Source organism: Erigeron canadensis, chromosome 8 (genome assembly GCF_010389155.1).
Source record: "Erigeron canadensis isolate Cc75 chromosome 8, C_canadensis_v1, whole genome shotgun sequence".
NCBI lineage: Eukaryota > Viridiplantae > Streptophyta > Magnoliopsida > Asterales > Asteraceae > Erigeron > Erigeron canadensis.
Window position 1 is genome coordinate 45,597,705 of NC_057768.1, and position 21,080 is coordinate 45,618,784.

Sequence of the window (21,080 nt, forward strand, 5' to 3'; positions counted from 1 at the left end):
GAAAATAAAAATATATCTCGTATATTAATTTAATTAGGGGAATGAACCGACGCTCTTCTTCATTCTATTTCACGAGTAGGGAATGGCCCCTAGTCCTACACTCCTACCCATCACCCCTACTCGCACTTTAATAAATATTCAATTAACCTGATACTATGGTTTGTTAATTAACCATGGTTAGATACCGACAGATGTATGTTTTATTCATTCATGCATTCATTCATTTTTCCCCAAATATATATCTATCGTCCCATATACAATGCATGCATTTTCCATGCTTAATAATTAATGTTATTGGCTTGATTAACATGTACAGTAGTTAGTTGTTACAAGTTTTACTTTGCATTATTTGTTCATAAAATGTACTATGTCTATTAGTCTATATGTTCAACTTTTATCTTAACCAAATTTGTACAACGTTCGCTATATAAAATTTGAAAGTGGGGGCTAATCAAATTAAACATTTGAATAATGATATGTGATTAATTTAATAAGCCTTTTAATATTCTTAAATATTGATGCTAACACAATAACACATCTACTTCATTCATTCTCTCTTAATTTTAATATTTGATCTGTGACTGGATTTTTAGGCATGTATGTAGCCACATTTAGCATTTCTCTACACAGTTACGTAAACTATAGTGATTCTTTAATGTTTTAACCCTATTTAAGGTTAAATAATAAATACTAATTGATATGTAGAGTGTGTTTTTTTTCTTTTGAGTAGCTGTTGTTAACCAGGCTTCTTTGCAGGCTCTGTATTCTTTCTAGTTTTAAGAAATGTCGCCGAAAGTTTACTAATTAAAGATGCAGAACTTGCTTAAGAAGACTAGCAAAGAAGACTCCATGTCATTACAGTCATGTGCAAAACAAAAACTAGCATGGATGTAGAGGTGGCTCAACAGTACTATGGGATTAGGCGATCGCTTTAGGCCCCCAAATTTTTAAGGCCTCCAAATCTTGTATATTAGACTTAGTGTTTGAATTTTGGATAAAGTATCATTATATAATTTACATTGCAGTAATGCCTTTTTGATTTTTGCATCAACATCTGCATATTTTTTTTTATTACTTGTAGTTCAATAATAAAAGACGAGCTACTTTTTTTTTTTTTTTACTTTAGTTTATATGGTAATGAACTAGGCCTCCAAAATTAATCTCGTTTGAGGCCTCCAAAAACCTTAAGCCGTCAGTGCATGGATGTCAAGCAGCTAACTTGGCAAATGAACATAGATTTAGCCGTAAGTGTCCACACCATCAATGTGCGTAAACCATTTGAGGTACTTAAGCAAGTCATGAATTACAAACTGAACCAATCAGCTCGATTTTTTTTTAACAAAGATGTATTACTAAGTTATACAAACCAACTAGTATTCAATTCTAACAGATTTGCTTGAGAACTTACTCTACTTCAGACGGAACACTTTGCATAATCAACTTTTTGTGCACATTATACAACTACCAAGGCAGTGCTCGCCTCAATGAACCATATCTACCATCTCTTGATCGGGGACTGAATTTCCAACTTCAATTCTACCACAAAAAACTTCATCACCCAGATTCTCGTGACAGCATTTCATAGCTTTGATATGCTTTTGTACCTCCCCAAACCCTGTGCTATCTCGTTTTCTTCTACAGTTGATCTTTGCAGGTGCGTCCTCAACCATAGTTTGACAATCTGTAATTTCATTGCCGATCTCCATAGACTTGTACTTCAGAGTTTTTTCATGTAATTCTGAAATGCTGTAGTCACATATTTTAAGTCCCTGCTTCTCGAGGACCAACAGCCAGCCTGCATAAGCAAATTGAATGCAGTTACTTAAAAGCAAGAAAAGAGAAAGCAAACATCCTTCGTTGGTTGTTAATTGTTACATAGGTTGGCGTAGAGCTGGCAACATGGGCATGGAATGCAGGTTCGATAACAGGTTGAAAGTTGAAACAGGTTGTTATCAAAATGGGCTCTCTACTAATTCAGGTCAAGTTGACCAGCCTATAATATTATTTTTTAAAATCTGTAGATATTAGTGCAGCACAAAAATTATGCAGATAAGAAAGATTCAAGAGTATGCAGAAATATACAGATTACAATAAAAGACATTATGTACCAATAATGTCCTTTGGAGAGGAAATATCAGGAATGGTTGGTTTGATACTTGTCACTCCAGTGACCCATGCTATTATCTGATGTGGGAGCTGCGATGCAGAGAAGGCGTTGAGATAATATTTGACTCCGGCTTGGTCATCATTTTCACTGCAACCAAAAAAGCTAGACGTCATACTTCACTTTATTGATGTTGGCACACAGAACTCCTATGTCGTCATTCAAAGAGGGTTTAGACATTTCCATCAATACTCAAACATTCTATCCTAGTATTTTAAATGAAGAGTAATTTAACATTATCCAAATAATCTGAACACCATTTTGTGAAAACTAATCTGCAAGACTATTATAATGTCAAAGTTGAAGGACACTTTGGATATGTGTGATAATCAAACAATTATTATCACCATTTCATGTGTGTATCTTGAGATTATCCTAACATTAAATTATTAGTAAAAAACACCTAGCGGAATATAGTCCACAACCAAAAACTCCAGTATTTTACACGTTAGACCAATTGATAGTTTGATATAAATTACCTAGCAAACTGCAATGCAGAGTTTGTGGCAAACAGCCATAATGTGACAATCTCTTTGTACTTAGAATCTGAGAGCTGAGAATAGGCATCACTGCGCAGAAACGAACCCAAATCCGATGCAACATCAAAAAGCAGTCGCCTGAGAAGAAGTTCATCTGTTGTAGTCTGTCAGAATATGTCAGGAGTATATTAGTAACCATTCCTGCTATGCGGATTGTACTAATGTCCTTGTACATGTGTATCTCTCATATCTATACAACTATACAAGTTAATGGTATAGATATACTGACCAGTAGCTCTGTGACAGGTAAACTTGGTTCCAACAGCAGTTTAAAAAGCGTAACTGGCAGCCAACAGAAATAATATGAAATCATTACCACTTACCAAGAGAAATGGACTTGTTAAGAAAGCAACATATAAACACCCTTTTCTCCAGATACCACATTCTTTACAAAACTATGAAATTAAATGAAAAAAATAAAGTACAAAGATTAGCAGACTAGAAGGAGAAATGGCGAAATTATTCCAGTGGAAATGGAAGTAGAGTCAAATACTGGCTATTACATGCCAGACATCGCAACTTTCAGTTCAAAACTGACAAGACAGTTGACACTAATAAATTTCTACATGTAGTAAATGGTAACACGTCTAATACAGCTTAACTACTCATTAAAATACTTTTTCCTGAACTGAGGCAGAATAAGTCCCTTTGACCTTACAAGCATCTTTCCAACCGAGTAAAAATGGTTAAAAGAAGCGAATTAGGAATAAATTGTTGCAATGTACTGATAACATTAAACTTTGAGGTTTAAATCATAATCAAAGTATATTAAATTGTTTGTCAAGTCAAATGCGGCATTTCTTTGGCACGAGAAAGTATATTTTAGGATTCCTTTTCTGTCCATGGAAAGCTTACCTGAATAAACTCGCGCTTGACTAAATTTAAACTCACAATCAATGTCATATCTAAACAAACTATAATGAATGAGCAGCAAAAACATAACTTGCAGTTAAAACTATGATCTGAATGCATATGTTATACTTTTTCCATATTCACTAAAAGTATTAGATGCACGTTTAAACTAAATTAGTACATCTACTATCCAGGAATCATATTGATCACCCTTTTGAATCAATGTAAGCATGTAGTTGTAAACTAAAAACGATTGCAGTGTGCAAGTTTATGCATATGGTTTTATACAACAATACTTATATATAATAACAAAAGAAAACAATAATGGAAAAAAATAGTTAAGCCAGTGAATGAATTCTCACCCAAAAAGTTTGAATTCTTCTTAAACCCCTTGACCATCTGGACAGCATAACTCTTAACATCCCTACACAAATCCACTCGTGAAGCCCCCGACCCAAACATCAAACACAACCTAAACAAAAATGCCTCGATCATAACAACCCCAGCAAGGCGATCCATCCCAAACTCCCCATCAACCCCCCGACCACTCGACATGGGCAAAAACAACTGCAAACCGTCAACACGACCACAATTCTCCCTAACCTGACCCGCAATCCAAACGGGCACTACCCCAACCCAGCTCATCCCGACCTCATCCTCGGGTTCCACAACCTCACTATTCTCACAACACATAACTAAATAACTAACTATCCGGTCCGCCAAACTCTGAACTTCCGTCTTACAGTCGTTACTAGAAGAATAAAACAGGTGGTATAAAACAGGTGCAAGAATAGCCACTTTTTTAGAAAAACACGGGGTACGAAAAGAGGTTAGCAAGTGAAATAAGTCCTTAACATTTGTTAATAATGAATAGTTAGTAGAATTAGAATGAGTTTGAAATGCGAGTGCAGAGTAAAACCAGATGAATTCAAGGGGTGGATCAGTCATTGTTTGGATCAATCTGAAGAAAATTGAAGTTAGCTCCGAGAAATCGGTACGGCCGTTTTGAGATTCGACTAGAAAGTGGTAGATTGATTCGCTTAACATTGGCTCTAATAAGTTTTCTGGTTGCAACTCCATAGTAGTACTATTTTGTAAGGATTTAAAGTATATTTAATTTGATTGGGGAATAATGTGGCCGGGTAACTAAGCAATATTGTATGGGAGGGTGAGTGGGGATTTTGAGTTTAATTTGCTAAAACCCTAATTTGGAGGAAGAGGAGTCACAAGGAAGGCAACGAGGGAAGGTTTTGGGGATTTTTTGTTTTTCCCCCAACGGATGGATTTTGAATTGTTTTACATGTTTTCGTTTCCTTAACAAATAGTACTACCAATTAAAATCAGATTATTTAATTAATATATACCCTTTAAATACATGTCCCACTGCTAATAAAATTCATCTATGAAAGCAAGCTTTGAATTTAAGGAAACTCAAGTTCGAGTTTAGGGGACCAAAATTTTGATCTAATATGTTATTGTGTAAGTTGACAAATTATTAGGGTTTTTTTTTTCAGTGAAAATACTCTCTAGCATAAATCTGATAAATACAACATAGTATAGATTTCCCGTTGTAATTTTCTATTTGCATTGGTCAAAAAATATTCACGTAAGTGATGCAATAATATACAAAATAATTAAAATTTAAAATAGTTATTTTTATTTTTCACAAGATCGAAGGATATGCATGCAACGATGATGATGGCAATCGTTGGTGATAATCGATGTAAAGATAATTGTTTTTTATTATCTTACGAAGATAAGAGTCTGATGATTTAAATTAAATCATTAATTTCTCCTAAATTTTTAACATGGGTTAGAATATTTATTAAGCAATATAAAAATATAAATAATTTATAAATATATTATAAATTATAAAAAACTTATTTCAAAAATAAATAAGATAGTTATTGATACAATACTGGTGATTCTAAACAAGGGTAGATAAGTATATTAAAATGGAAAATGATTAATATGACTAGAAAGTAAGCCTAAAGGTGTGGCTTATAAGGCGAAGTAGACACATGTCAATATAAAGGGTATGGTGGAGATTACGAAAGAAAAAATATGTAATCCATGTGTCAAAAAATGAATGGAATAGACATGTTATTAGGTATATTTCTTAAGCATATGCATCATTACTCCATTAACAGGTTAAAAGTTGAAAGATAAAAGATTAAATGTTTTATAAGTGATTGGATGAATATTTGCATAATGCGACAACCTCAAATATACCGTAGAAGAGCCCACTACTATTATGGCGATGCAGATGGGATGGTGGTGTGATGATGGCGCAGATGGTTGGACCGAACCGTAAGAGACAAACTAGGTTTTTTTAAAATAATTAAACATAAATTTATAGTTAGAAATATACATGTATTAAATAAGCAAAATAGTAACACAGGTAGCGCATATACATTTTGTGCTTTTAACCTTATTCAAGCTTAAGAAACTTATTCAATGGTCACTGCTAATCTTTTTTTTTTTCCGCAAATTTTTTAGGTTGTTTTTTCCAATAAGCGTTGGTTACATTTTATTTTTTGCAGCGCTCATTGGTACAATGCCACTTCGAATCACAATTGTGGATTGCTACATGTAATTGGTTTGCGTCACCTTCGGTTCAAAGCCTAAAAGGCCGTTATGTGGCTTTAAAAAATTGAGCCACGTTAAGCAAAAATTGCATCGAGCTCCCCATGGATTATTCGTTGGACGAATAACGTATTTAGAGGATGAATCGGAAGACATTTTTTGTGATAATAAGGTCGAGAGTGTATGAGAAAGTTATGATAATTTTGCATGTAAAATGGTTTTTGGTTTAACAAAAGTGAAGATGTTTGTATTTATAAAGGAAAAAGAGGGTTTTAAAAAAAATCCTTTTGGAAAAATGTGGAATAATCACCTTTTTGACCAAGTGGCCCCCGTCACCTATATTTTTTTCCCCTCTCGACATCAAACCCCGACTTCCTCATCGATTTGGCCACAATGAGACATCCGTGTTGGTGTTACCGATCAGTGATGACAACTCCACAAAATCCGAACCGACCCGACTGATAGGGTAATGGGTTGGTCACATTTTTATTATTTTGTCCCTTAAACGCGATAACAGAATCGAACCTGCCTGAAACCGCCCCGAACCAACGGGCCGGGCCGGGTTCTATTTTGTTATTTTGTTGGGTCATGGGGTTAAATAGATCATTTTAACCCGTATACATGCCTGCTCTAAATATTAATAAGTTTAGTGTTTTTCTTTCCTTTGACAAAACAAAACCAATAACAAAAGAAAGCCTTTTTTTATATGCATATACAGATATACAGATAAATAAGTTTAGTGTCGTTCTTCCATTAGACAAAACAAAACCAAGAAACAAAATAAAGTAAAGAAAACAAGACGATTCCGTTCTCTCCATATTGTGTTGAGGTGAAAAAACCAAAACAAAAACATAACCAAAAACACAAACAAAATCTTTTTTTCTTTCTTGACGATCATCGGAATCTATTCCAAATTTACTACTCTTTTTTATTCACTATCAATCAATTTAATTTTATGTAAAAATAAATAATAATAATAATCCATTCCCTTTCCTCCCTTTCCCTTCCCTAGGTTGGGCTGGTTGTTTTTATTTTTTATTTATTTATTTTAGCTTATTACTCACTGTCAATTCTCACTTTTCTTTCTTGTTCGATTGATCCAAGAATTTTATTATTATATAAAATAAATGCTGATTAGTTTTTAGAAATCGATTCTGTTTTGATTGATATATATATATATAATATTTTTATAATAATAGTATTGGGAAAATGGATGGAGATGGTGACGTGGCGATGACTCCAGTTGGTTTAGACTGGAAATTTTCTCAAGTTTTTGGTGAACGTGCCGCCGGTGAAGATGTTCAAGAAGGTACTATATCTAATAATATTACTTTTTTTTTGGTGAATTATTATATGTTTATATAGATACAGATTATGTATGTATAGTGAAGATTGTTTGTATGTTATTATTATTGTTAAATCAGATAGGTGAGACAATGTAGTGTGTACTGATTGTTAATCGAATTGGTTGTCGTTACAGTTGATATCATTTCAGCAATAGAATTTGATAAAACCGGTGATCATCTTGCCACCGGAGACCGTGGGGGTCGTGTGGTTTTGTTCGAAAGGACCGACAGAATAGATGTATTCTTTCTTCCTTCAACCTATATTTACATTATTTTCTTGTATTGTTTGGTAATGTGTATATAATGACATCAACATATGTATAAATTAGGATGGTGTTCATCGAAGAGTTTTAGAAGGAATGGATTGTTCAAGTAGTCGCCACCCTGAGTTTCGTTATAGATCAGAATTCCAGAGTCACGAGCCAGAGGTTATCGTAGTTTCTGTGTTTTTGTTATTAGATTATTTATGTGTCTTTGATGGTGAATTTTGTGTGTTTATTCTTTCTGGCTGTGTGTGTGAGTTCAGTTTGACTATCTAAAGAGTTTGGAAATCGAGGAGAAAATCAACAAGATTAGATGGTATCACACATCTAACAGTGCCATGTTTTTGCTGTCTACTAATGATAAAACTGTAAAGTTCTGGAAGGTAGGAGTTTAAATGATATGTTGATTCGATAGTACGTTTTACTATCTGTTTGTAGTATGCTTAATTTTCTTCTAATTTAACCAGGTCCAAGAAAAGAAGATCAAGAAAGTATGCAACTTTAATGTAGAGCCTCCAAAAACGACAATCAATGGTTTTATTAATAGTTCAAATGTGCCTATGCTATCCAGAGCTATTTCTGCCAACGGAATTACATCATTACGTCTACCTATGGTACCCGTTTGCAGCCCTGAATTTTTAAAAATTACTCAGCATCTATTATTTTGAATAGTTATTTATTTACCCTTATGATTTCAACTTCCAATTGCCATGTTCAGGTAACCAGTCATGAAAGCGCCCTTTTCGCTAGATGTCGTAGAACATATGCGCATGCCCATGACTATCATATTAACTCCATCTCCAATAACAGGTGTGCCTTTTTATATATCTCTATTGTGCTGCATCATGCTTGAAATCTTCGGTATAGTATTTGCTGATGTAACTTTGTCTTTTTTTTGTATATGTATATTTTGTAGTGATGGCGAGACATTTATATCAGCTGATGATCTACGTATAAACCTTTGGAACTTGGAAATTAGCAGTCAGAGTTTTAATATTGTTGACACGAAGCCAACAAATATGGAAGATTTAACTGGTAGAGCTGCTTTTAACGGCTTTTTCATATTTTAAACTAGCCTCCTTATATTCCTTCTTGCATAAACTTTTATACGCTTGTTGCAGAGGTGATAACATCAGCTGAGTTTCATCCTTCACATTGTAATATGTTGGCATACAGTAGCTCAAAAGGCTTAATAAAACTTCTTGATTTGCGACAATCAGCTCTTTGTGACACTCATAGCAAAGTGTAAGTGCACAATGTAATTGGTGCTATTGTGTTATGTATGTGCTTACATAAGATAATCATCTAAAATGTCTGCATCTAGTATTCTAGTGTGTCGTCATATAAAGTTATATTATTTATGAAAACAAGAAAAGACTTGCTATTACCTGTAAAAGTGAATTATTCATCTACTGTTGCAGGTTTCAGGAACACGAGGCTCCTGGTTCAAAATCGTTCTTCACGGATATTATATCATCAATTTCTGATATCAAGTTTGCAAAGGGGGGCAGGTACATACTAAGCCGTGACTACATGACTCTTAAGGTATGTAATTGTTAGTGTTCTATTTTCCATATGTTACCGTCAATAATGTGTAAAGGCTTCCAGTTCTCCAGAAACTGTTCTGTATGATAGATGATCCCAGCTAATTTCTCATGATCACAACTTTGTTTATAGAGAGACCACATTTAATCTCTCTTCAGAAAGGGCAAAATTCTTAAAGTTTAACTATAAAACCACGCTGGCCCTGTTTGTTTTTTTATTCATTAAGAGCTTTCTGGATAAAGTTTCTGTTTGTATAAATATTGTCTGATATATTAAGCAGTATTGTTTGTTTTTATGTTTTATGTGCTGAACAAGGTGTAAAAGAAAAATCTTAAAAATCAGAGACTAAATAAATAAAGCAGTACACATTCGACTTCTTCAGCCAAGTGCTTTTGTATGGATTAAGCTCAAAACACTAACAGACACACCCATATGGCTTACTGTATTAAGACATCTACTCATTCAGTCAGTTATGTTCAAACAAAGTCCACCTTAGTTTTTTAACAGGAAGTGGCCTGTAAGTGCTGTAATTATTGTAGGTCATGTTTGGATTTGTGAGAAGTCCTTGTACGCTGGGGGATGGTACAACAAACCATCTTACCCACCTTCACCATTGACTTTGAAGACAATGTTTTGTATTTATTTTTTGTAATACCTCGAGCTACATCCAAAATGGTAACCACAATTAATCAATCTTGTTAATAACGGTGATATAACAGTGTTATATCAGTTATCGGTCCTTCCTTAAAATACCGGTCAAAATAAAGGTATCAATGGTGGTATTTACCGATATTATACCGATATTTTTAGCTTTTAAATATCGGTCTTAACGGTGTTAACATAGGTTTTTTTTCTTTTCTTTTTTTTGGGCTCAAAACTAATAAATACTTAACAGTCCAATCCTAAATAAATAAAAAGCCCTATTTTCCAGCCCTAGTTCTAACATAAGATTAAAAAGCAAAAGAGTCCAGCCCTAATTTTCCAATCAAGGGATTGATCAGAAGGGTTTCTCCTCTGTGTCTTAACTTTTCTATCCTGTTTCAAATACTTTTAAGCTTACTTTTAATATTAGTATTAAGTATTAATTATTTTGAAATTTATATATATTGCATAATATTATAATCACCGTTATACCACCGCTATAACCGGTACATCAAATATCGGTCCTAGACCGTTATAACCGATATTTGAGTATTAACAACATAGCAATTAATGCATTCTTAGGGTATGGAGTGATTTCCGTCTTTTGGCTCTTTGTTGCACGGTTAATGTGGCTGTGTCCGTTATTGGTTGTATCTGAAACATCAGTCCATAGGAACTCAGTTGCAACAGGGTTGCTTCTTTTAAGTCTGTTGGTTGGTCAACACTTGATCTAGATATCCTGACTGATTCGTATCGCACCCCACAAGGCATAAGCTTATTCCAGTGATACATTAATTTTTCTAGGTTGGTCAGTTTAATACATTGGTCAATTCATGATCTGCTTCAGTCAATGCATTTATCTATTATTTACTATCTCATTATAAAACCTCCTTCTGGCCAATCCCAAGCATCACCCCACGAGCCAAACACTCCCCTCCAAGAAGTTTTTTTTTTGTTTTATAAGTATTTTTTTTTCTTTATATTTGTTAGTATTAATTTAAAATATGATATTATGATAAACTTAAGAAGTTTTTTTTTTGTTTTATAAGTATTTTTTTTTCTTTATATTTGTTAATATTAATTTAAAATATGATATTATGATAAACTTTTAAAAAGTAAGAACATAAGTAGTTTTTCTGATGACAAAGTTATCTTAATGCAGCTACTTTTTCTGACAATGACACATATTTCCAACGATAGTTTACTTGCTTAAAGTCACTATGTTCAGGGGGTTTTTATGTATATTTTGAAGTTACTTGCTTTGTAAATTGTAACAAAAAAATTTGTAAAAAGATGTGTCAAATGGACTTTTCCTTGTCAAGGACATATTACAGAATTGGCTTGTTTAGGTGCTTTTTGGCCTTGTGATAAATGGAGTTGGATCACTGGATGGACATTTACTCGTCAAGTAAAGGAGAGAATTTTCAGAACACAACTTTTGAGATACAGTAAAAAACTAAAATTAGGGCTGAATATTGCTCCTTAAAGAATTGTATGCGTTACTTAAAAAATGAAGGAATGGTATGATATCGAATTAGGTTTGTTGATTTTGGGGTCTGCGTTTACAGCCCATACTCTACATGGGAAATCCAAAGTCCAAAAGGTGTCTACCATGCGCGTACGGGATAGATATTTGTGAAAAATCTTGGTAGATGTGTGTTAAATCTTTGGTTGTAGATCTATGCTTTGCCTTCGTCTATGTATGTATAAGTGTATAACAAGTGGATCAACATATTTTTATTTGCTTACAAACATGTTAAACCCATTCATAATTGCTGGAAATTCTCGTTAGAACATCTGGAGCCCCAACTGTCTGAAGTTCTGATATTGGTTTTCATTTATATTTGTCAGCTGTGGGATATAAATATGGGTTCTGGTCCGGTTGCAACTTTCCAGGTGCATGAACATTTGAGACCCAAGGTTATAAACATTTCTACTACCTTCTGCTGTTTAATGGAAAATTTAACCATACTTGCACAATAAATCCACTTCTTACAATATTTTGTTTATTCTACCCAGCTGTGTGATTTGTATGAAAATGATGCGATCTTTGACAAATTTGAGTGTTGTCTAAGTGGGGACGGACAGCGGGTTGCAACTGGTTCATACAGGTCTGGCTTAATTCTTTAATTGTTCTCCTCTATCTTAATTAGTATTTAATCTTAACCCAGATCATTTTCATTTAATGTTGTACTAACTATGATTTACAATCCAGCAATATGTTTCGTGTTTTTGGTTGTGCTGAGGGCAGCTCAGAAGCGACAACCTTAGAGGCAACTAAGAATCCCACAAGGTACAGAGTGGCTAATATGACATTCATTTCCTTGCAAGTATAATGTTTCTTATGGTTTTGTTTGTTATGAACAAATAGGAGACAAATTCAAACACCTCCTAGAATCTTTAGCTCCCCTGGAAATCGTTCCCCTTCTGTTAGCAGGCGAGGTATGTACCATTTCAAATGAATTTCCATCGGTGAATTATTCTTTACTCCAGTTTTGGTGGACGATTACCCTTGTATATGGTCATTAATCACTGAGTATCCACATAAAAAGATAACTTGAATAGGGGTCCAAATAGTCCCAACTGTTAAACGGATACAGGACACGTCACTAATTATTTAATTTATATTCTTTTAGGATCAGATAACTCAGGAGTTGACGTAAATGGGAACAATTTTGATTCAACAACAAAGTTACTGCACCTTGCATGGCACCCGAATGAAAACTCAATTGCATGTGCTGCTTCTAACAGCCTGTATATGTATTATGCATGAAGACAGACCATGACATAATTGTAAATTTGCTTCTTTTTGGATCGAAAGAATGTACGCTCTCCTACAGCCAAAAAACATGGTAATCTTGTAGTTGGACCTGAGATTTATTTTTGGATTGGAAGGAAGAAGCCGTGTTGTGAAACAAAGCATTTTTAGACCTGAATTAAACTATTTATATTTGTTGAATCGGAGGTTTTGAGATCTTTCGACTGTTTTTGTCACGTTTTGGTCAAGTCTTTCCAATTTATAATGTACAAACTACGAAGGTGTAGCATGTTTGCCTTTGATCAGGCCTTTAGTTTCGTTGATGTTTGCAATATTGATTTTTGAATCATCAGCTTTCGATCATCATTTGCATTTTTATAGAGTAACATTGTTCGTCTCCATAAATGATAAAATGTCTGTAGCCTACATGATTGGTGGATCATCTTATATTTTTTGGATGCTTTAATGTAAGTTAATTATTTTCATGTCATCTTTATATCTGAAGAATTTCTTGTGCTGAATAGATTGAAACTTGAAAGACAATAAAAAGGGATTTCTTTGCTAGGAATCCTAGGAACCGGAAGACTAAAAGCTCAGCAAAACGAGTTTCTTTCTCCCCACATTTTCTTCTTTTAAGAATTTATCATGCTATAGGCCTATAACTAGTAATTTAGGCTTTTTTGAAATTAACTCGTCGTGAAATCTGAATGACAAGTGGATGGTCAGGTCAGACCAGAGCCAGACCCGTGCATTAAGCCATTAATTAACCATGTGTTGCATCTATTCAAGCCATTGTTGAATCTGGAATTTGACGCATATTAGGCTTCAGCATACTTTTTAGACGTATTTAAAATGCAGTATATGAAACTATATATGCTTTTCGAAATAACATTTTTAAGACATGTCATGATAGCTATGTACTTTTGAATTAAAAAAACAAATCTTCATCTGTCATTATATATTATTTTATTATATGATATATATGATATATACCAATGTCAATGTCGGTTAAATGACCAACTAGGATTTAAAATTGATCGAAGAGTTGGGATGTCTCAGTGGCTTCTTTTTACGGTTGACCTTTACAAACTAAAGCTTGCCGTCATGAGCCATCCCCCACAAATGTACAAAGAGTACAAACAATGATCTTAGTTGGTTCCATATCTATAATTTTGATGTTTTGTGCATCATGTTTGTTTCCTTAAAACAAGAAATTATATGTGTTCCTTTTGTTTTCTTTTTAATTAAATTTTTTAAGCATATATACATCTCATAAACACATGTTAACAAAAATTAATATTAATTGATTTTTTTATTACTTTTAAAACTCAAAAAATACAATTGATATACATATTAAATAAGCAAGAACTTTTAAGTTTTAATATGAATGTGGTTTATACGTGACATACTTTTAAATCTTGTTCCAATATCAACAAGAAGTGCACGTAGACTAATCATATAATTAACGACTAAACGACATCCAAAGTTTTGTCTTATAGATAAACTAGTCCTAATAACCGTACGATGTACGGTAGGTATATAGATGGTATCATAAAGAAATTCGAATATGCCGTATACATGATTCGTGAGTATCAAATAAATTGTACTTAAAGTAAATCGAAGATCGAATCTAAATTATAACAGTAATGATAAATATAATATATTTTTAGTTAGAGTTTTGGATTTACTTTAAATTTTTAGAACCACATAAAAATCTGAACTTGTAAGCATAGTGGATGATTGTAAATAGCCTTGTGATTTCGGATCGTAAACTCAAAATTTTGAAGTCTTCATGTAAATAACTTATTATAAATAATATAAATAATAGCAGTAGAAGAATTCAGAAAGAAAAAGAGACAGTTTATTAATGAGAAATCGATCAATCAAATAAGGTTACAATGTCTTTTGTATTAATAAGCCAAGAGTTAGAGTTTAACTTTAAGTCTAATAAGAAAATTAAATTTATATACAACTAAAAAAAGTTGATTTAACAAAATAAATAAATTAAAAAGACATATGTCGATCAAGTACTACGTCATGTGTTGTTTTAAGAATATGTTAATTCCGTTTTAGTTTATTGGTAGATATTGTATGTTGGTATTGAAACAAAATTTAAAAATACATAACCTATATGGCTATATTGGTAGTATTTTCTGAAGTTTATTATCTACACTTGAGACGATTGTATTATTTTATGACTTAAGCCCTATACACTAGGAGTTTCAGTAGTTTGCTACTTTGCTTGGCAGCTGTTTTCCTTCTTTAGACTGTAACCTTTTTACTCATAGAATAAGCAAATTTAATCTTGGAGGTAGGAGCACCAATAAGGCCCTTGCTTATAATGTCATCCTCCATGCGTCCGTTTGGTGGAAGTCGCAAAATCCTATTGGCAGGGAGCGTCCCATCTTGTGCGTCCAACCATTTAGTCCTCGTGAGGACTCTTGAAGACGGAAGGTGTGGGACCGTTTGTGGGGCCGAGTAGCGTACAAGTGGCTTAAACAAAAAAAAAAACCTTTTTTTTTTTTTTGTTTCCAACGGTTAGTATGTCTTTTTTTATTTTATTTTTTATCTATTTAAACCTTATCATTTTATTTTTTCAATTATGTGTGTTCTCTGTATTGTAATGTCTACTTTGTACTTCAATAAAAACAGACTTTTATTCATAATTTAAAAACAGTACAAATTTATTAAAGAGAAACATACAACATAATAGTTCATAGAACTTATTTCTTCATCTTATAGACTTCTCTGGCAATCGGGAGGAACTCGTTGAAGGTGTAAACCGCATTAGCAAGTTGGTCAGCAGCAAGTTCACATTTATCGTACTTCCCCTGCAAATAAGTGAAGTATTGACACTCAAGTTCAGTACAATGCCCAGTTTGTATATACTGGATTTCTTTTTGACACCATTCCTTTTTGGCTACCAGTTTAGACCAATTTCAATAATATCCTTTCTGAACATTTCGTGATCGAGGATATCAGCCATGATACTGTCGTTCACTTGATCGACAGTCATTGGTGGTTTATGGTTAGGGACATTTGATGAAGAAGCCATTTAAGATGTATAAATGTTTGAGTTTTGGTAAAAAATATCTGATAAGGAGCCAATATTTATAGCTTAAGTAAAAGACGTTGCTCCAACGTTCAAAATTTAGAATATTTACACAATTAGTCCCTCTAACGTTCGAATTCAAAATATTTACAAATTTAGTCCCTCAAACGGCCAAAAATTCAAAAACATTTACATTTTCAGCCCTGAACGGCTAGTTGGATTGCCAGGCTATAAATACCAACCCATAGCTCAATTCAGTTGCATCCTCATACCCATTTTCATTATTTTACAAACTCACTCACTCTTTCTAACAAAATGGCCTCCTCATCATCAAACCAAAATGTTCATCGACCCCGTCTGACTGAACAAGAGATGAAAACACGAATCATGGCTGATATCAAAGAGGATACCCTCCTTCAAAATGAAGTCTCTAACCAAATGGGTTACCTAAGCAGGAAAAGACAACAATGTGAGGATGAGCTTCAAGCAATACAAGCACCAGGCCGCAAGGTCTCGAAGCACGAAGAGACATATTGTATGTTTTTGCAGGATGAGATCAAGAAGATAAAGAGGGTGGTCAATGACGTTTTTAAAGCTGGTCACACGTTGGGTGACCAGTGCACTTGGGCCGAATCTTATCACGACAACTGCGGGGAAGTCAAATGCCCGCAACACGGCCTGTGGTGGGCAAACGAGTAATTTAAATGATTATGTATTTCGTGTTTGTTTTATCAACTAGTGTTTTTTTAAATTTTGTGTTGTCTTTTATTTTTAAATAATGTAATTTGTGTGTTATTAATAAAATGTGTTTTTTTTATTATATTTGAATAGTATTTTGCTAATTAAATAAATGAAAAAAGAATTGATGATGTGGCGAAGAAGTTCTGAAGAAGCTGTCTTATAGGCAGGGAGAGTCCTGAGGGGAGTCCTGGGAAGACAATAAGCACCATATATATATATATATATAGGGTTTAGTGTGCCGAAATGAAACAAACTATGCCCAAAAAGTTATAGTGTGCATGAACTAACGTTTTTGTTTATTGTATGCATAAACTTAATAAAATTGTTTAAATCATGCAATGTGTATACGTGACAGCCCATATGAGCTGCTACGTGTAAAAAAATTTTTTTTTAACAGGCCACGTGGAAGATTTTGATTGGTCGGTCATAAAAATTTACATGATATAAACATTTTTACTAAGTTTATGCATACAATAAACAAAAACGTTAGTTGGTGCACACTATAACTTTTTGAGCATAGTTAGTTGCATTTCGTTATATATATATATATATATATATTATATTGTACTAGTTCAATTATTAACTTAATAAACCTGAAAATGACATTAAATTGATCTTTAATCATAATTATTGGAGAAGACTTGAAAGTCTATCCCGCTTTTATACATTTTTAACGCCACACAATACATTATACATCTAAATCAATCAAAGACTTAATATATTTTTTAAGTTTTTATACATTTTGGCATTTTGCTTTAAAGTTTAAACACTCCAAAAAGTTATACATACGCTCAACCACTGCCGGCGCGGCAAGCAGAGAAAATAAAATGAACAAGAAATCTATATGTCTTTTAACAAGATCTTTGCCTTTGTACGTGAATGCCTTTCCCATGTAACTAAATAACTTCATTAACGGAGTTAATCTAAGTGTGGCTCTACGTACATTTAAATTATGCGAAACAATTCCTATCACATGTAGGTTTAAGATAATTGATTATTGCGAGATTGGAAAACTTGAATCGATTAATAACTTCCGTGTTAGTATGTTCAAAAAAAAAAACCTTCCGTGTTGTCATTCAAAGAACAAGTTTTAAGCTAAATATAGATTTTAGCTTAATTACGTCGGATGAGTCAAGTCCTGTAAACTGTTTGTTTTATATTTTCTATTTGAGTTAACCATGACTATATTTGAAATTAACATTGCATAATGGGAGAATATGTAATGAACGTATTCTTTGATATTTGATCACTTATTTGTTTGTTGGTTTTAATTGCCTTTTGCAGTCGTCCTTATCTTTTTAAACTAAACCTTTAAATAAGTTTCTTTTTTCTTTTTTTTTTTTAACAAGATCACGTTTAAATAGGATTTTTCATACATTTTTAATTTACAGCCGTGTTGTTTAAATTGCATTGTATTTTCATTTTCATTGATCAAAGTATGTTAGACATTTTGGTCATTGTGAAGTAACTAGAGATAAAATAAATATTAGAATGGAAAGCGCGTTATCAACATACGGGAAGCCTTTCGCTAACCAATCTCTCTGTTATCCATTACAAAGTGCTATCTAACAACATTTATTCGGAAAAAAATCACCACATTTAATTTTATGCTGAACACGTGGCAATCTCTCATTATTCAGAACTACATCCTTAAAAATGATTATTGTCTTGATGAAAGCATTATACATTCATAATTAAAGACCCTCGGAATTCCATTACTAAGTGAGTAGTACAGTATATATTAATCCTATTAATTATATGGTCAATAAAAAGTGACCCTTCTAGTGATATTTGACTTACGATGATTGATCATTATTATTATATCTATATTGCCTTTTTATAAACATAAGATATATACTTAATTAGATATTTTATCTTATAGTTTGTTTTAAAAGAGTTATCAAACATGTGTTCAATTCTTAAAACCTATACAAGATATATACAATAATTTATAATTTTTTCCCGAATGGTTGAATTCTTTAAAAAAAAATATTTGGTAAATTAATAATTACATGTGTGTCTTCAAAGAGTAGAGTTTAGATTTTCATTTTGAAATCATCGAACAGTTTTTATAATACTTGAGAGATGTACAACTAAACTATAAAATTCAAAATAGACAATTTTTTTATATTAGATGAAAAGAGTACGTACATTAATAGGATATCTGGTAGAACAATATGTATGTTAAATGTCAAGTACTTAATTAAGTGTAGACTGATTGTATTGGAATAATTTAATTAGATAGAACGTACACTTCATCAATTCAAGAGAGGGAGAGGTTTATACAGGGAGTAGTATAATAAATTATAGACTTTTTGAAATTAAAAAAATAATAAGTTCCATATAACGTATGTAGTAGTGTTGGATATATATTTCCACATCATGGATGTATAAATACTACTTGGTTGCATTGCCCGTTGATCTCCTCACCAAATTAACATTTATTTCCAACTAGCTAACATATAGTATATATTTTCCCAATATATATATATGAGCGACGGTAGTAGTAGTCGGTCCCCTAGTGGTGGGATATCTTCAGCATACCGCGGTGTCCGCAAGCGTAAATGGGGGAAATGGGTGTCAGAAATACGGGATCCGGTTACCAAAACCCGCATTTGGCTAGGGAGTTTCGACACACCTGAAATGGCAGCGGTTGCATATGATGCAGCATCCCTTTATTTCCGGGGAGACTCTACTACCCGCCTTAACTTTCCACATATGGCAACCTCTCTTCCACGGCCATCTAGCTCAAGAGCCGACGACATACGTGTGGCCGCTCATGAAGCTGCTGCACTAATGAAGCCACCTGCTGCTTCCACTTCAAGCACCAGCTCCAGCAGTACTACTAGCGGCGTCCCCACAAACATTGGGCTTTCGGCTAGTGAGATTCAGGCTATCAATAATGAGTCACCATTATTTGATAATTATTGTTATTCCCACGAAACAACGTGGATTATGGACGAATATAACAACAACAACGTTATTGATAATCAACAAATTATAATGTACTTTCCACCCGAAAATTCTACCAACTTTTATCATAATAACAACAACAACAACAACAACAACAACAACTGGGATGATGAAGTACCTGATGATTCTCTTTGGGATCTTCCTTAATTAATTAGGAGGTAACTCGATCGTGCGGTCGATCGACTATATATATATATATATGCATGGTCTATAAACATATGAATTTAAGATTATATATAAATAAAACTTATAATTAATCATATGCATGCATGCATTGGGAGTATATATATATATAGTTTTAAAGCTAAAATACTAGCTTGTACCGTCATGTTTTTCAAGCTAGGTTCTTGGATGTATTACTCGTACGTTGGTGTGTGCGTGTGTCTCTTTGTGAGTTGACCAATAATAATGTGATGTAATGTTAATGTACTTTTTATTTTATTTTTATATATATCGGACCAATATTAATTAAGGTTTTCCTACTACCTATGAGTAATTTGTCATAGAGTCATTGTATTTGTGATTTTTAATGGTATATTCTTTATTTAAAATTAAGCAATACATTTTTCTAAACGGAAAAATTTACATTCATAATAAGGCTTGTCTAGCTTTACCATAAAATCGTAATCATCGTGTCTTAACCGTTCTCCACGCCCTTACTTTTACGTCGCCGTTCTGGCCATCCATCTCCGAGAAGCGGAGTAAGCATCTCCGAAAAGGGGAGTAAGTGGGTCCATGTTTTGAAACCCTTACTCTCCGAATCCTAATCTTCACAATCTGAAATTAATTTTATTTATGTTTATGTTCAATAAATAAAAATGATGTACCAATGATGTGACAATGATAAGTTGGGAATATGATAAGATTGAAAATTCTAAGTAAATTATAAAAGTAGAAAATGATATCATGTTGATGTACAATATCAAAGAATTTGACTTTCTTATTGGTTTAGAACTAAAGTGTTAGAATATTAATTGATTTTTCTAAAATTTCATATAGACATATGAGCAAAGTTTTAGAACAAACTAGCACGGTACCCGTGTAATGAAGTGATGGTGTTAGCGACGACGGTCTGGTGGTAGCGTTTACTGGTGGTGATGGTGACAACGATCAGTTATGGTGACGACGTTGAGTGGTGTATGTTAATGTAAATATAATTAATGTAAAATGATATTATAGATATTTTAAAAGATAAAAGTTTAGGATGTAAATTGATGTATAAACATTTAGGGTGTAAAAGGAGTTTCATTTGAGGTAAGAAGATTTGTAGGATATTTATTAAAAGGGATTAATCACGGGAAGACTAACGTACTTTTTCATTTGTACACGGTTGCCTATTATATTTTTTTATTCATGAGTCTCACCCACAAATTTTTTTCTTTTGTACATGGTTGACCAATATCTTCATACCTGCTTCTCTCTCCTACTTAAATCTTCAAATCTGCTTCTCTCTCCTACCTAGATTTGAATCTACTTCTTTATCTTCAAAACAAAACCCAGAAATTAAAAAGAATTTTCAAAACTCATAACTCAGTCAAACTTTTATTTTTTGTCATCTTTTTCTAGATCTACACAAGTTCAATTCCAATATCTTCCCTAATAATCAATCACCAAAACAA

General features: G+C 33.1%; 3 protein-coding genes across 4 annotated transcripts; 2 read left to right on the forward strand and 1 right to left on the reverse strand.

Annotated features, from left to right (window-relative positions):
- Window positions 1-1,245: 1,245 nt before the first annotated feature.
- LOC122579632 lies at window positions 1,246-4,849 on the reverse strand. Its single transcript, XM_043751837.1, has 5 exons — window positions 3,918-4,849; window positions 2,933-2,985; window positions 2,644-2,807; window positions 2,109-2,254; window positions 1,246-1,795 (listed from the first exon to the last, which is right to left on the reverse strand). The coding sequence occupies exons 1-5, from the start codon at window positions 4,633-4,635 to the stop codon at window positions 1,482-1,484; spliced, it is 1,395 nt and encodes a 464-aa protein (XP_043607772.1). The 5' UTR covers window positions 4,636-4,849; the 3' UTR covers window positions 1,246-1,481.
- A 2,138-nt stretch (window positions 4,850-6,987) lies between these two features.
- On the forward strand, window positions 6,988-13,047 carry LOC122579106 (serine/threonine protein phosphatase 2A 55 kDa regulatory subunit B beta isoform-like). 2 transcript variants are annotated; one of them, XM_043751207.1, is made up of 15 exons: window positions 6,988-7,153; window positions 7,341-7,450; window positions 7,622-7,725; window positions 7,817-7,915; window positions 8,014-8,133; window positions 8,218-8,364; window positions 8,469-8,560; window positions 8,667-8,785; window positions 8,872-8,995; window positions 9,172-9,295; window positions 11,789-11,857; window positions 11,957-12,048; window positions 12,153-12,230; window positions 12,309-12,379; window positions 12,574-13,047. In XM_043751207.1, exons 2-15 carry the CDS (start codon window positions 7,351-7,353, stop codon window positions 12,708-12,710), a joined length of 1,476 nt encoding a protein of 491 aa, XP_043607142.1. In that variant the 5' UTR covers window positions 6,988-7,153; window positions 7,341-7,350; the 3' UTR covers window positions 12,711-13,047. The 2 variants fall into 2 exon arrangements, with proteins under 2 accessions (XP_043607142.1, XP_043607143.1); XM_043751208.1 differs by lacking the exon at window positions 6,988-7,153 and having other exon boundaries at window positions 7,215-7,450.
- Window positions 13,048-18,978: 5,931 nt separating this feature from the next.
- Window positions 18,979-19,608, forward strand: LOC122610971 (ethylene-responsive transcription factor ERF021-like). The gene has a single exon (XM_043783923.1). It carries the CDS (start codon window positions 18,979-18,981, stop codon window positions 19,606-19,608), a length of 630 nt encoding a protein of 209 aa, XP_043639858.1.
- The last annotated feature ends 1,472 nt before the right edge of the window (window positions 19,609-21,080 follow it).

Bases quoted from the DNA above. Each gene is read 5' to 3' on its own strand.
- LOC122579632 (XM_043751837.1), bottom strand. From the start codon at position 4,635: ATGGAGTTGCAACCAGAAAACTTATTAGAGCCAATGTTAAGCGAATCA. The intron at 2,808-2,932 runs GTCAGTATATCT...ATATTCTGACAG, and splicing joins TACCTGTCACAGAGCTACTG to ACTACAACAGATGAACTTCT. The intron at 2,255-2,643 runs GTAATTTATATC...TTTTGGTTGCAG, and splicing joins TCTGCATTGCAGTTTGCTAG to TGAAAATGATGACCAAGCCG.
- LOC122610971 (XM_043783923.1), top strand. From the start codon at position 18,979: ATGAGCGACGGTAGTAGTAGTCGGTCCCCTAGTGGTGGGATATCTTCA.
- LOC122579106 (XM_043751207.1), top strand. From the start codon at position 7,351: ATGGATGGAGATGGTGACGTGGCGATGACTCCAGTTGGTTTAGACTGG. The intron at 9,296-11,788 runs GTATGTAATTGT...TATATTTGTCAG, and splicing joins GTGACTACATGACTCTTAAG to CTGTGGGATATAAATATGGG. The intron at 11,858-11,956 runs GTTATAAACATT...TATTCTACCCAG, and splicing joins ATGAACATTTGAGACCCAAG to CTGTGTGATTTGTATGAAAA.